This window comes from Amblyraja radiata, chromosome 41 (assembly GCF_010909765.2).
Source record: "Amblyraja radiata isolate CabotCenter1 chromosome 41, sAmbRad1.1.pri, whole genome shotgun sequence".
Classification (NCBI taxonomy): Eukaryota; Metazoa; Chordata; class Chondrichthyes; order Rajiformes; family Rajidae; genus Amblyraja; species Amblyraja radiata.
The window spans coordinates 14,255,945-14,271,636 of record NC_045996.1 but is presented as its reverse complement, the minus strand read 5'-3'; the positions used below and the strand labels follow the sequence as shown (position 1 = coordinate 14,271,636).

The following is a 15,692-nucleotide window of genomic DNA, read 5'->3' as shown; positions in this document are numbered from 1 at the left end:
CAGGAAATGGGCAAAGTTTCGGGCTGAAACCCTTCTTCAGACTGATGGGAATGGGAGGGGGAGTTAAAGCACTTATGTTATTTGCGGCAAGATTGCTGTTGGTTGCAAGCCCGGCCTTTGAAGTATAATTGCTACAGTCTACAATTAATCAGCAGTGCCCAGGGGCACTCAGTCTGTCCCCTTCACAGTCTCAGAAGGAGCAGTCGTTTTTATTAGTTTTAATTTCAGAGATACAGCGCGGAAACAGCCCAGCGAGTCGGCACCGACCAGCGATCTCCTACACACTCTAGGGACAATTTACACATACATACGCCAAGCCAGTTAACCTACAAACCTGCACGTTTTTGGAGTGCTGGAGGAAACCGAATATCTCAGAGAAAACCCACGCAGGTCACTGGGAGAAGGTACAGTCAGCACCCGGGTCTCTGGCGCTGTAAACATAGAAACATAGAAAATAGGTGCAGGAGTAGGCCATTCGACCCTTCGAGCCTGCACCGCCATTCGATATAATCATGGCTGATCATCCAACTCAGTATCCTGTACCTGCCTTCTGTCCATACCCCCTGATCCCTTTAGCCACAAGGGCCACATCTAACTCCCTCTTAAATCTAGCCAATAAACTGGCCTCAACTACATTCAGTGGCAGAGAATTCCACAGATTCACCACTCTCTGTGTAAAAAATGATTTTCTCATCTCGGTCCTAAAAGACTTCCCTCTTATCCTTAAAATGTGTGACCCCTTGTTCTGGACTTCCCCAACATCGGGAATAATCTTCCTGCATCTAGCCTGTCCAACCCCTTAAGGATTTTGTAAGTTTCTATAAGATCCCCCCTCAATCTTCTAAATTCTAGCGAGTACAAGCCGAGTCTATCCAGTCTTTCTTCACAAGGCAGCAACTCTACCTCTGCGCCACTGTGCTGCCACGCTGTAGTCGGTTCTAACCCACCGTGTCGGCTTTGAATCGCAGGGAGTTGCTGAAGGACGATCCTTTCTTCTACGTCCCAGCGGTGATCGACGAACTGACAACAAAGCGGGTTCTTACCGCGGAACTGGTGACGGGCCTCCCCTTGGACAAGTGTGACGGGCTCGACCAGTGTACTCGAAACAAGGTTCGAACGCAAATTACCTGCTGCTTCTCACATCACCCAGCTCCCTCTTTCCCCCACTAATGTCCGAGCCTGCCCAACCTTTCTCTACAGCTCAGGCCCTCGAGTCCTGGCAGCATCCCCTCTCCCATTGGGCAAGAGTATTGTGTGCAGTTTTGGTCCCCTAATTTGAGGAAGGACATTCTTCCTATTGAGGGAGTGCAGAGTAGGTTTACAAGGTTAATTCCCGGGATGGCGGGACTGTCATATGCTGAGAGAATGGAGCAGCTGGGCTTGTACACTCTGGAGTTTAGAAGGATGAGAGGGAATCTCATTGAAACATATTAGATTGTTAAGGGCTTGGACACACTAGAGGCAGGAAACATGTCCCCGATGTTGGGGGAGTCCAGAACCAGGGGCCACACAGTTTAAGAATAAGGAGTAAGCCATTTAGAACGGAGACGAGGAAACACTTTTTCTCACAGAGAGTGGTGAGTCTGGAATTCTCTGCCTCAGAGGGCGGTGGAGGCAGGTTCTCTGGATGTTTTCAAGAGAGAGGTAGATAGGGATCTTAAAAATAGCGGAGTCGGGGGATATGGGGAGAAGGCAGGAACAGGGTACTGATTGGGGATGATCACATTGAATGGCGGTGCTGGCTCGAAGGGCCAAATGGCCTACTCCTGCACCTATTCTCTATTAGAGGTACAGAAGTGTGAAAACGCACACCTCCAGATTCAGGGACAGTTTCTTCCCAGCTGTTATCAGGCAACTGAACCATCCTATCACCATCTAGAGAGCGGTGCTGAGCTCATATCTGCCTCATAGGAAACCCTTGGACTATGTTTGATCAGACATTACTGGACTTTGTCTTGCATTAAACGTTATTCCATTTACCCTGTATCTGTACACTGTGGACGGCTCGATTGTAATTGTGTATTGTCTTTCCCCCGACTGGTTAGCGCGCAACAAAAAGCTTTTCACTGTACCTCAGTCCACGTGGCAATAAATCCAACTAAACATCCTTGTAAGTCTTCTCTGCACTCTGTCCAGAATGTCATCTTTCTCACAGCCGGGTGACGAAGGTGAATAAATGAGGGGATTCATTTATAACATTTAGTGCCTGTCGTGAGTGATTCATGAGAATGTGACGTATTTTTGTTTTCCCACGCATCCTTGCTTTGCTCAAGGGTCTTTGTATTCTGATTTTCAGATTTGCTCCGGCATCCTCGAACTCTGCCTCCGGGAAGTCTTTGAGTTCCGCTTCATGCAGACCGACCCAAACTGGTCCAATTTCTTCTTCGATGCGGAGAAAGGGAAGGTGAGAAGGCGGCAAGGTGGCGCAGCGGGTAGAGCCGCTGCCTTACAGCGCCGGTGACCCGGGTTCGATCCTGACTACGGGTTCTGTCTGTACCGAGTTTGTGCATTCTCTCCCCGTGACCTCGAGGGTTTTTTCCGGGTACTCCGGTTTCCTCCCACACTCCAAAGACATGCAGGTTTGTAGATTAATTGGCATTTAAAAACTGTGTGTAGGACAGAACTAGTGTACGGAGTGACCACTGGTCAGCATGGACCCGGTGGGCTGAAGGGCCTGTTTCCAAAATGTATCTCTTAAATTCAGACAACATTTGCAATGAGCCGGATTTCCATGCTTGCTTCATTCCTAACCCCCCTGATTACCAGGATGGTAACAAACACCAGCATCGGAGGTGAGATCGTTGCTGCTTCCCCCATTTAAGAGACCCTGCCTCTCCAAAAAGAAGCGTGCCACGGTGGCACAGCGGGTAGAGTCGCTGCCTTTCAGCGCTGGAGACCCGGGTTCGATCTTGACCATGGGTGCTGTCTGTACGAAGTTCGTATCTTCTCCCCGTGACCCGCGTGGGTTTTCTCCGGCTGTTTTTAGATTAATTGCCCTCTGTAAATAAGTGTGTCGGGGATGGAGGTGAAAGTGATCTAACATAGAATGAGTGTGCAAGGGTGATCGATGGTCTGACAAAGGGCATATTTCCATGAAGCATATTTCAATTTCAATTCCGTTTAATTTAATAGGATCAGAGCATGATTAATTGAAAGATACAGCATGTAAACAGGCCCTTCGGCCCACTGAGTCCATGCTGCCCATTGATCACTTGTTCACACCAGTGAGTGCATGGGCTTCCTCTGGATGCTCCGGCTTCCTCCCACATCCCAAAGACGGGAGGCTAATTGGCCCTCTGTAAATTGCCCCCTAGTGGGTGGGGAGTGGATGAGAAAGTGGGATAACATGGAACTGATGGGCTGAAGGGCCTGTTTCCTTGCTGTATCTTTCAATGAATCAAACTCTGATCTTATTAAATTGAATTGAATTGAAATATGCATCATGGAAGTACGCCCCTCAGCCCACCAAGTCCACTCCGACCATCGGTCACCCATGCACACAAGCCCTTAACAATCTTATATGTTTCAATGAGATCCCCTCTTCTTCTTCTTTTGTGTGGCGTGCACAGCCTAAAGTTGTTGGACAACTTGTTCTATTTGATCTTCCGTTTGTGCACGTCGAGTTGATTGCATTAGTCGAAACAGGGCGGACCACATGAAGGTTGCAATCTTCCACCCCAGATCTCCTCTCATCCTTCTAAACTCCATAGTGTACAAGCCCAGCCGCTCCATTCTCTCAGCATATGACAGTCCCGCCATCCCGGGAATTAACCTGGTGAACCTACTCTGGGCTCCCTCAATAGCAAGAATGTCCTTCCTCAAATTAGGGGACCAAAACTGTACACAATGCTCCAGGTGTGGTCTCACTAGGGCCCTGTACAACTGCAGCAGGACCTCTTTGCTCTATAGTTTATACTTTATAATTTATTGTCAATTGTACCGAGGTAAAGTGAAAAGCTTTTTAGCGCGCTAAATGTGCAAACTCCACACAGACAGCAGGGGAGGTCAGGATTGAACCCGGGACTACCAGCTAAAGGAACATGCACGAGAGGCTACCTGTTGTAATGCTTCAATCAGCGGTTTAGACAACAGGGTTTAACTTTGTATTTCCTGTTCCAACAGTTAACTCTATTGGACTTTGGTGCGAGCAGGGAATTTGATAAAGAATTTACAGATAACTACATTGAGGTATGTCGAATGATTCCTTGCTGTCCCTGTAGAATGTAAATCAAGTCCGTGGGAGTGGTGGGGAATGTGCTGTTGCTTTCCCAGACACTAGGTGGCCACCTAGAGTCATAGAGTGATACAGTGTGGAAACAGGCCCTTCGGCCCAACTTGCCCACACTGGCAAACATGTCCCTGCTACACTAGTCCCACCTGCCCGCGTTTGGTCCATATCCCTCCAAACCTGTCCTATCCATGCACCTGTCTTACTGTTTCTTAAACGTTGGGATAGTCCCAGCCTCAACAACCTCCTCTGGCAGCTTGTTCCATACACCCACCACACTTTGTGTGAAAAAGTTACCCCTCAGATTCCTATTAAATCTTTTGCCCTTCACCTTGAACCTGTGTCCTCTGGTCCTCGATTCCCCTACTCTGGGCAAGAGACTCTGTGCAGCTACCCGATCTATTCCTCTCATGATTGTGTACACCTCTATAAGATCACCCCTCATCCTCCTGCGCTCCATGGAATAGAGTCCCAACCTGCTCAACCTCTCCCTATAGCTCACACCCTCTAGTCCTGGCAACATCCTCGTAAACAAAATTGCTGGAGAAACTCAGCGGGTGCGGCAGCATCTATGGAGCGAAGGAAATAGGCAACGTTTCGGGCCGAATAGGAACTGTTTTAGGAAATAGGCAACTTTTCGGGCCAAAACCCTTTCGGGTTTCGGCCCGAAACGTTGCCTATTTCCTTCGCTCCATAGATGCTGCTGCACCCGCTGAGTTTCTCCAGCAATTTTGTCTACCTTCGATTTTCCAGCATCTGCAGTTGCTTCGGGAACACCCTCGTAAAACCTCTTCACAATGGCTCAGTAGGTTCCCCACCCACCCGTGAATGTGAAAGGTTGACGGTTCTGATCCCACCCCCAGACCCTGTTGTCACTTTTGCAATGAGCATAAATATAGCTATTTGGGCACAGAAGGTTACATACGATTCAGTTGGCAACGTCATGGACAAAAGGGCAGAGCTTTAGGGTGAGAGGAGCTAAGTGTGAAGGAGGTGTGCAAGGCGGTTTCAGTGGTAGAGTTGCTGCCTTACAGCGAATGCAGCACCAGAGACCTGGATTCCTTCCCGACTACGGGAGCTGTCTGTACAGAGTTTGTACATTCTCCCCGTGACCTGCGTGGGTTTTCTCCGGGATCTTCGGTTTCCTCCCACACTCCAAAGACGTACAGGTTTGTAGGCTAATTGGTTTGGTATAAATGTAAATATTGTCCCTAGTGGGTGTAGGATAGTGTTAATGTGCGGGGATCGCTGGTCGGCGCGGACCCAGTGGGCCGAAAGGCCTGTTTCCGCGCTGTATTTCTAATCTAAACTAAGCTAAGCTAAAAATTTCCACGCAGAGAGTGGCGAATCTGTGGAATTCTCTGCCACAGAAGGTAGTTGAGGCCAGTTCATTGGCTATATTTAAGAGGGAGTTAGATGTAGCTAAAGGGATCGGGGGGTATGGAGAGAAGGCAGGTACAGGATACTGAGTTGGATGATCAGCCATGATCATATTGAATGGCGGTGCAGGCTCGAAGGGCCGAATGGCCTACTCCTGCACCTATTTTCTATGTTTCTAAAATGTTTTTTAAACAGTGGAAGGGTCTCTACCCAAAACGTCACCCATTCCTTCTCTCCAGAGATGCTGCCTGTCCCGCTGAGTTACCCCAGCATTTTATGTCTATGTTCGGGCCTGTTGTATATCTACTCTAAACAAACTTAAACTAAATTCAGATGCTTAGTAAACAGTCCTGGCCCTTCCCTGACCTCCATCTTTATTGTCATCTTCACCGCCTCCCGCAGGTGGTCCGAGCTGCTGCGGTTGGTGACCGAGGGAAGGTCCTCCAGAAATCCCGGGATCTGAAATTCCTGACCGGCTACGAGACAAAGGCAAGTCGGCGACCTGCGTGTGGCATGGAAAGTCGGGTGTAGCCCTCTAGGCAGCAGAGTGGCACAGTGGTAGAGCTGCCCTCTCACAGCGCCAGAGTCCCGGGTTCGATCCTGACCACGTACCTGCCACCCGTACGGAGTGTGTACGTTCCTCCTGAGACCTCGTGGGTTTTCACCGGGTGCTCCGGTTTCCACCCACATACCAAAGGCGTGCAGGTTTGTCGGATGTAAATTTGAAATTTGTGTAAGGTCCCTAGTGTGTAGGATAGTGTAATCGCTGGTTGCTGGGCCAAGGGGACTGTTTCCGCGCTGTATCTCTAAACTAAATTAAACTAATGTTGACCCGAAACTTCACCTACTTCTTTCCTCCAGAGAAGGTTCCAGACCCACTGAGTTACTCCAGCACTTTGTGTTTTGCTCGAGAGCTTAGCATGTCGTGTTGTGGTTCAGCAGCAGGTGGCAGGTTGTCCTTTCTGACCCCTACCAATAGATAATAGACAACAGGTGCAGGAGTAGGCCGTTCGGCCCTTCGAGCCAGCACCGCCATTCAATGTGATCATAGCTGATCATCCCCAATCAGTGCCCCGTTCCTGCCTTCTCCCCATATCCCCTGACTCCGCTATTTTTTAGAGCCCTATCTAGCTCTCTCTTGAAAGCATCCAGAGAACCTGCCTCCACCGCCCTCTGAGGCAGAGAATTACATAAACTCACCACTCTCTGTGAGAAAAAGTGTTTCCTCGTCTCCGTTCTAAATGGCTTACCCCTTATTCTTAAAACATTATTCTCCCTGCCACAGAAGGTAGTTGAGGCCAGTTCATTGGCTATACTCCTTATTCTTAAACTGTGTGGCCCCTGGTTCTGTACTCCCCCAACATCGGGAACATGTTTCCTGCCTCTAGTATGTCCAAGCCCTTAACAATCTTATATGTTCCAATGAGCTGCCCTCTCATCCTTCTAAACTCCAGAGTGGACAATTCCTTCTCTTCGGAGATGCTGCCTGAGTTACTGCAGCATTTTGTGTCCATCTGTAAACCAGCATCTGCAGTTGCTTCCTACATGTTTCATAGCAAAAGGATTTGAGTATAGGAGCAGGGAGGTTCTACTGCAGTTGAACAGGGTCTTGGTGAGACCACACTTGGAGTATTGCGTACGGTTTTGGTCTCCTAATCTGAGGAAAGACATTCTTGCCACAGAGGGAATACAGAGAAGGTTCACCAGACCGATTCCTGGGATGTCAGGACTTTCATATGAAGAAAGACTGGATAGACTCGGCTTGTACTCGCTAGAATTTAGAAGATTGAGGGGGGATCTTATAGAAACTTACAAAATTCTTAAGTGGTTGGACAGGCTAGATGCAGGAAGATTGTTCCCGATTTTGGGGAAGTCCAGAACAAGGGGTCACACAGTTTAAGGATAAGGGGGAAACCTTTTAGAACCGAGATGAGAAAAACATTTTTCACACAGAGAGTGGTGAATCTGTGGAATTCTCTGCCAGATTCAGATTCAGATTCAATTTTAATTGTCATTGTCAGTGTACAGTACAGAGACAACGAAATGCATTTAGCATCTCCCTGGAAGAGCGACATAGCAAATGCCACAGAAGGTAGTTGAGGCCACAGTTCATCGGCTATATTTAAGAGGGAGTTAGATGTGGCCCTTGTGGCTAAAGGGATCAGGGGGTATGGAGAGAAGGCAGGTACAGGATACTGAGTTGGATGATCAGCCATGATCACATTGAATGGCGGTGCTGGCTCGAAGGGCCGAATGGCCTCTACTCCTGCACCTATTGTCTATGTTTCTATGTTTCTCTGATGGAGCGGATACTCTGTGTTGTTTCCAGGTGTTCGAGGAGGCTCATGTTGATGCGGTTATGGCTCTGGGGGAGGCGTTTGCCGAGCGGGAATCCTTCGACTTTGGATCTCAGGGCACCGCCCGGCGGATCCAGAGCCTGATCCCGGTGATGTTGAAGCACCGGCTGACTCCACCTCCCGAGGAGTCGTACTCCCTCCACCGCAAGATGGCCGGCTCCTTCCTCATCTGCTCCAAGCTGCAGGCCGCCATCCCCTGCAAGCGCATGTTTGACCAGATCTACGCCAGGTACTTCAACCAACCGGAGGAAGAGCCCCTCAAGGTGAAGCGTCCAATGGCGGCCTAGATCCAGGATAGGACTCTGGTTGGATACAGTCTTCAAGGCTGACCTTGCTATTGGTGGATTGTCGGTGGACTCTCACCAACCAGGCACCTCCTTCCATTGAAGTTCGGTGGTCAGCATTGAGAACTGCAGGTGCTGGTTTAAACCACAGGTAGACAAAGTGCTGGAGTAACTCAGCTGGACAGGCAGCATCTCTGGGGAGAAGGAATGGACAAGGAATGGCCGTTTCCGGTCGAGACCCTTCTGCAGGCCTGATGACGGGTCTCAACCCGAAACGTCACCCCTTCCTTCTCTCCAGAGATGCTGCCTGTCCCGCTGGGTTACTCCAGCATTTTGTGTCTACCTTCGATTTAAACCAGCGTCTGCAGTTCCTTCAGACACAAGTGCAGTACAAGGCCCATTATCAACTAGGGTACACAAAAAATGCTGGAGAAACTCAGCGGGTGCAGCAGCATCTATGGAGCGAAGGAAATAGGCAACGTTTCGGGCCGAATCCCGAAGGGGTTCGGTCCGAAACGTTGCCTATTTCCTATTGCCTCTTGCCTATTTCCTTCACTCCATAGATGCTGCTGCACCCGCTGAGTTTCTCCAGCATCTTCAATGTAAACCAGCTTCTACAGTTCCTTCCATTGAGGTTGGTCCTCAATGGGGGAGGTGAGGTGGGGGTGGGTGGGAGGGGGAATCTCTGGAATGCTGCTCAATATTTATACTGGCAACTCCTCAATAAGTGGACATTGAACATTGAAGCTTTTATCACTGATGTAAAGATTGTGAGTATTTTAAATTTTAAATAAATATTTAATAAGTAGGAATTGCTATTATCTTGGATAACTTGTACGATGAAACTATGCAAATAAAAAAAAGACACAGAGTGCTGGAGTAACTGCGGGTCAGGCAGCGTCTCTGGAGAACATGGTGGCATTTCAGGCCGGGACCCTTCTTCAGACTGAAGAAGTCTCAAGAATCAGGGAATCGGTCTGAAGAAGGGTCATAGAAACATAGACAATAGGTGCAGGAGTAGAGGCCATTCGGCCCTTCGAGCCTGCACCGCCATTCAATATGATCATGGCTGATCATCCAACTCAGTATCCTGTACCTGCCTTCTCTCCATACCCCCTGATCCCTTTAGCCACAAGGGCCACATCTAACTCCCTTTTAAATATAGCCAATGAACTGACCTCAACTACCTTCTGTGGCAGAGAAATCCAGAGATTCACCACTCTCTGTGTGTGAAAAATGTTTTTTCTCATCTCGGTCCTAAAAGATTTCCCCCTTATCCTTAAACTGTGAGCCCGTGTTCTGGACTTCCCCAACATCGGGAACAATCTTCTTGCATCAAGTCTGTCCAACCTCTTAAGAATTTTGTACGTTTCTGTAAGATCCCACCTCAATCTTCTAAATTCTAGCGAGTACAAGCCGAGTCTATCCAGTCTTTCTTCATATGAAAGTCCTGACATCCCAGGAATCAGTCTGGTGAACCTTCTCTGCACTCCCTCTGCACTGCACTCCCGACCCGAAACGTCACCTATCCATGTTCTCCTGAGATGCTGCCTGAGCCACCGAGTTACTCCAGCACTTTATATCTTTTCTTGTAACCCAGCATCTGCAGTTCCTTGTATGGCCTTTGGTTCTTTGATACGTACGCCATCACAACTGGCGAAATATTTATTGCAGTCCTGAACTTTGTCATCGTGTAGGGAATGAGCAGCTAATTTGTACAAAGCCGGATCCCACAAACAGCAGTGGGTTGATACTTATTTACGTTCTATTACAGACTCAAGGTTCAGTTAATAGACAAGACATGACATAGAATAAATCACATACAAAGGCACAGTACATGGTTTAAGATCAAGAATTTAAAATCGAAGGTAGATAAAAATGCTGGAGAAACTCAGCGGGTGAGGCAGCATCTATGGAGCGAAGGAATAGGTGACGTTTCGGGTCTCGACCCTTCTTCAGACCCGATACGTCGCTCCATAGATGCTGCCTCACCCGCTGAGTTTCTCCAGCATTTTTGTCTACCTTCGATTTTTCCAGCATCTGCAGTTCCTTCTTAATCATTAAGTCTCTGTAAACTTTCTGTAGTTGGACCACATATGTGCAGTATAAATGACTAGATTTGTTTAAGTTGCAAGATAAAGCGTAGAGAGGCCCTTCAGCCCACGGAGTCCGCACCGACCAGCATACTCCACACATCAATGTTACCCTGCACACACACACACACACACACACACACACACACACACACACACACACACTCACACACACACACACACACACACACACTCACACACACACACACACACAGACACACACTCTCACACACACACACACACACACACACACACACACACACACAGACACACACTCTCACACACACACAGACACACACACACACACACACACACACACACACACTCACACACACACAGACACACACACACACACACATATATATACACACATACACACACACACACATATATATACACACATATATACACACATACACACACACACACATATATATACACACATTCACACACAGACACAAACACACATTCACACACCACAACCACGCACCCAACACACACCACCCACCCCACCTATATCTACACACATACACACACACCCCTCACCAGCACCCCTACACAAACACCCATTCACACACCTCACCCTACACACCACCACCCACACACACATATATCTTACACACATACACACACACACATTCACACACACACACACACACACATATATATACACACATACACGCACACACACACACATATATATACACACATACACACACACACACACACATATATATACACACACACACACACACAAACACACACACACATACACACACACACACATATATATACACACACACACACACGCATTCACACACTCACACGTACCAGTGATGTACCAATCTTGCCCCCTTCTCTTTAAATCTTTAATTTACAATAGTAATAATAGACAGTTATCAAACAAGCTGTGAACAATAACAGTCTATCATTACTATTGCATTTTATCTGTTTATTTACTGTATATATATATATGGTCTACGGTGTATAGACACACTGAACTTTTATCTCCTGTTCTGTATTATGTTTACATATTCTGTTGTGCTGCAGCAAGCAAGAATAATAATAATAATAAATTTTATTTAATGGGCGCCTTTCAGACATCTCAAGGACACCTTACATAGTAATCGGAATAAAAACATATAATCGGAATATAACAAGTAATAAAGACATCACAGAGACACAAATTAAAAACAGAATTCAATCCAAAAACAGAAAATCAAAAACACAGTGTGAAGAATGTCATTGTCCTATCTGGGACACATGACAATAAAACTCTCCTGACTTCTTGACTTCTCTTGACTGTGCGATTATACTAGCCCAATAAACTAACCAACCTGCAGGCCTTAGGAGTGTGGGATTTTGAGCGTCTATGGGAGAGATTGCCAGTGACTGTCAGCCTGGGGTGATTTTTATTAAAAATGTTCCTGATCTTACAGAAACACATCGGTCTCCCCACATGCACGATAACACCCCCCCCCCCCCCCCCTTGCAGTTAATAAATCTCCCTTTGTCTGCCTGAGATGAGTGCATTCATTGGCTTTTCCTTTCCCCGTTCCCCAGTGTTAAAATGGCATTAAGATCCCACGGATTTCACACTTGAGAAGGCAAAAAAAACAGCCAATCAAAACCAAACTGAATATCCAGGCAACATCAGGAATATAATGCAAAATATTAACACTTCTGCTAAGCTGTGAATACAGGACCTGACATATTTTTCTCTCTGGGAGACAAAATTGCTGGAGAAACTCAGCGGGAGAGGCAGCATCTATGGAGCGAAGGAAATAGGCAACGTTTCAGATTGATGCTCTGGGCCGTTCGAGGCGGGGGGCTGCATTGGATCCAGAGAGATGGAAGTTGTTTTGTTTAGTTTAGCCATAGAAACAGGCCCTTCGGCCCACTGTCCGCACCTGTTTCCACACAGTATATCTCTCTAAAGGCTAAAGACTCAATAACTTAGCCAAATCTATTTGTTCCTGCCTCACATGTTTAGCCAAGCCCACAGTTCCGTTGGAAATCCCTTAGTTTAGAGATACAGCGCGGACACAGGCCCTTCGGCCCATCGAGTCCGCACTGACCAGCGATCCCCGCTCATTAACACTATCCTACACACACTAGGGACAATTTACACATAGCTACACACACTATGGACAATTTACACATACACCAAGTCAATTAACCTACAAACCGAAGATCTCGGAGAAAACCCATGCGGCTACAGGGAGAACGTGCAAACTCCGGACAGACAGCACCCGTGGTCGGGATCGAACCCGGGTCTCCTGGCGTTGCAAGGCAGCAACTCTACCGCTGCGCCACCGTGCCACCCAGCTCACAAAACAAGAGTTAAAAGTGGAGTCCTGTGCAGTTTGACTCCAGTAATAGGTGGCAGGTGCCCGAATTTCAAAACCACTTCCACCAGTTTGTGCTGAATTGGAAACTGCATTATGTTAAAGTGGTTTTAAAGCCTGAAGTTGTGTGTGGGCAGCTCTCCCAAGGTCTATATTGATGGGAGAGCTTTTAACCCAGTATTCATGTATCAAATAGCTTTACAATTTTGCACTGTTACATGAAATCACTTTACAGGACGAAGCCTTCATGTTTTTCACGGGACCTTCTCTCCTTCATTTACACCTCAAACACGCAGCCTCACCGCGCTAGGTTCGATCCTCACCACGGGTGCTGTCTGTACGGAGTTTGAACGTTCTCCCCGTGACCTGTGTGGGTTTTCTCCGGGATCTTCGGTTTCCTCCCACGCTCCAAAGACAATAGACAATAGGTGCAGGAGTAGGCCATTCGGCCCTTCGAGCCAGCACCGCCATTCACTGTGATCATCCACAATCAGTACCCCGTTCCTGCCTTCTCCCCATATCCCCTTCACTCCGCTATCTTTAAGAGCCCTATCTAACTTTCTCTTGAAAGCATCCAGAGAACCTGCCTCCACCGCCCTCTGAGGCAGAGAATTCCACAGTTCATTGGCTATATTTAAGAGGGAGTTAGATGTGGCCCTTGTGGCTAAAGGGATCAGGGGGTATGGAGAGAAGGCAGCTACAGGATACTGAGTTGGATGATCAGCCATGATCATATTGAATGACGGTGCAGGCTCGAAGGGCCGAATGGCCTACTCCTGCACCTATTGTCTATGTTTCTATGTTTCTATACCATTGGCTTTCTTCACTGCCTGCTGCACCTGCATGCCTACTTTTCAATTCATTTCCTTCGCTCCATAGATGCTGCTGCACCCGCTGAGTTTCCCCAGCAATTTTGTGTACCTTGCCTACTTTCAATGACTGGTGTACAATGACACCACTGCTTCTGGATGAGCTGCGAGTTCCCTGAACTATTAATTCCCCAATTAATACCACTTAAGTACATTATCTGACCTCTATCGCATTGTAACTGCGGTAGCAGTTACAATGCGATAGAGGTCAGATAATGTACGACATTTTCTAACAGCGTGTCTTCAAAAACGCATTTGATTACTTTTGCTAACCACTTGTTAGTAGTCGAGAAATCGGGGGCCCAAGACTCACTAAGACAGCAGCACATCCCCGATAGAATGTGTGCATCCTTCATCTTGTCAATAAGAACTCTCAGCATCTAATAATGTCAAACTGTGACAAGACTCTCAGAGTAAATAGAAAGCTGTGGTGAACTCTGTCACGATGGCTCTTTTGTTTCTCCGCTGCCAGTGACTGTTACAGCTACCAATGATTCACTCACTCATTCTCTCCCCCCCCCCCCCCCCGAGGTTAATTCCCTTGACCTGTGTGCAGCAGTTCATGTTAAATGATTGGGTAAATGAAACCAGCACTTCCAGTAAATTCCAGTAATTCCAGGCTACTGGCAGCAAGATTCCCCACCCTCTTTAGTCAGAGGGTGGTGAATCTGTGGATTTCTTTGCCACAGAAGGTTGTGGAGGCCAAGTCAATGGGTATTTTGAAATTCTGTGGAATTCCCTATCTCAGAGGTAGAGGTGGTGGAGGCAGGTTCTCTGGATGCCTTCAAGAAACATAGAAACATAGAAAATAGGTGCAGGGGTAGGCCATTCGGCCCTTCGAGCCTGCACCGCCATTCAATATGATCATGGCTGATCATCCAACTCGGTATCCCATCCCTGCCTTCTCTCCATACCCCCTGATCCCTTTAGCCACAAGGGCCACATCTAACTCCCTCTTAAATATAGCCACTGAACTGTGGCCTCAACAACCTTCTGTGGCAGAGAATTCCACAGATTCACCACTCTTTGTGTGAAAAATGTTTTCTTCATCTCGGTCCTAAAAGATTTCCCCCTTATCCTTAAACTGTGTGACCCCTTGTTCTGGACTTCCCCAACATCGGGAACAATCTTCCTGCATCCAGCCTGTCCAACCCCTTAAGAATTTTGTAAGTTTCTATAAGATCCCCCCTCAATCTTCTAAAGATAGCGGTGTCAGGGGATATGGGGAGAAGGCAGGAACGGGGTACTGATTGTGGATGATCAGCCATGATCACATTGAATGGCGGTGCTGGCTCGAAGGGCCGAATGGCCTACTCCTGCACCGTTGTTTTTATGTTGATACCCAAGGCGGTGCAGACAAACACGTTCCCAAAGTCGCTGACGCCGCCACCATTACGGGCAGCGACGAGACCGAGTGGAGATCGATCATCCAATTGATCAAATACAGAACGACGACCCTGCTCTCAATATCAATTGATTGTGTGGGAAGGAACTGCAGATGCTGGTTTACACCGAAGGTAGACACAAAGTGCTGGAGTAACTCAGCGGGACAGGCAGCATCTCTGGGGAGAAGGAAGGGGTGACGTTTCGGGTCGAGACCCTTCTTCAGGCTGAGAGTCCGGGTTGAGGTGAAACGAGGTATATAAACGATGATCAAGGAAAAGTGGAGCCCACAATGGTCCGATGTTGGCTGTGGATGGATTGTAGACTCTGGGAGGCTGAGGATCCATGAATCTGTCTGTGGAGAGCCAATAACTTCGGTGGTAGAGTTGCTGCCTCACAGCGCCGAGTTTGATCTTGGGCGCTGTCTGTGTGGAGTTTGCACGTTATCCCTGTGACCGCGTGGGTTTCCTCCGAGGACTTCGGTTCCTCCCACACTCCAAAGGCGCGCGTGTTTGTGGGTTAATCGGCTTGGTATCAGTGTAAAAAATGTCCCTAGTGTGTGTGGGATAGTATTAGTGTGCGGGGATCGCTGGTCGGCACAGACTGGGTGGGCCGAAGGGCCTGTTTCCGCTCTGTATCTCCAAACTAAGCTAAACTGAAAAACTAAGTTCTATGTTCTATTTTAATTTAATAAACTGTATTGAAGTTCGCCCGGTCACCGTGATGGGATTTGAACTCACGGCCACAGAT

General features: G+C 47.7%; 1 protein-coding gene across 1 annotated transcript in view; it reads left to right on the top strand.

The window, feature by feature from the left end:
- The window catches only part of LOC116967688 (atypical kinase COQ8B, mitochondrial-like), a 28,853-nt gene extending 20,380 nt beyond the window's left edge, over nucleotides 1-8,473 (top strand). The window contains exons 11-15 of the mRNA XM_033014279.1: nucleotides 969-1,110; nucleotides 2,297-2,404; nucleotides 4,123-4,188; nucleotides 6,011-6,097; nucleotides 7,938-8,473. Of these exons, the coding sequence (XP_032870170.1) occupies nucleotides 969-1,110; nucleotides 2,297-2,404; nucleotides 4,123-4,188; nucleotides 6,011-6,097; nucleotides 7,938-8,252 (718 nt within the window). The 3' untranslated portion in view covers nucleotides 8,253-8,473. The remainder of the gene's footprint in view (nucleotides 1-968; nucleotides 1,111-2,296; nucleotides 2,405-4,122; nucleotides 4,189-6,010; nucleotides 6,098-7,937) is intronic.
- Nucleotides 8,474-15,692: the final 7,219 nt, after the last annotated feature.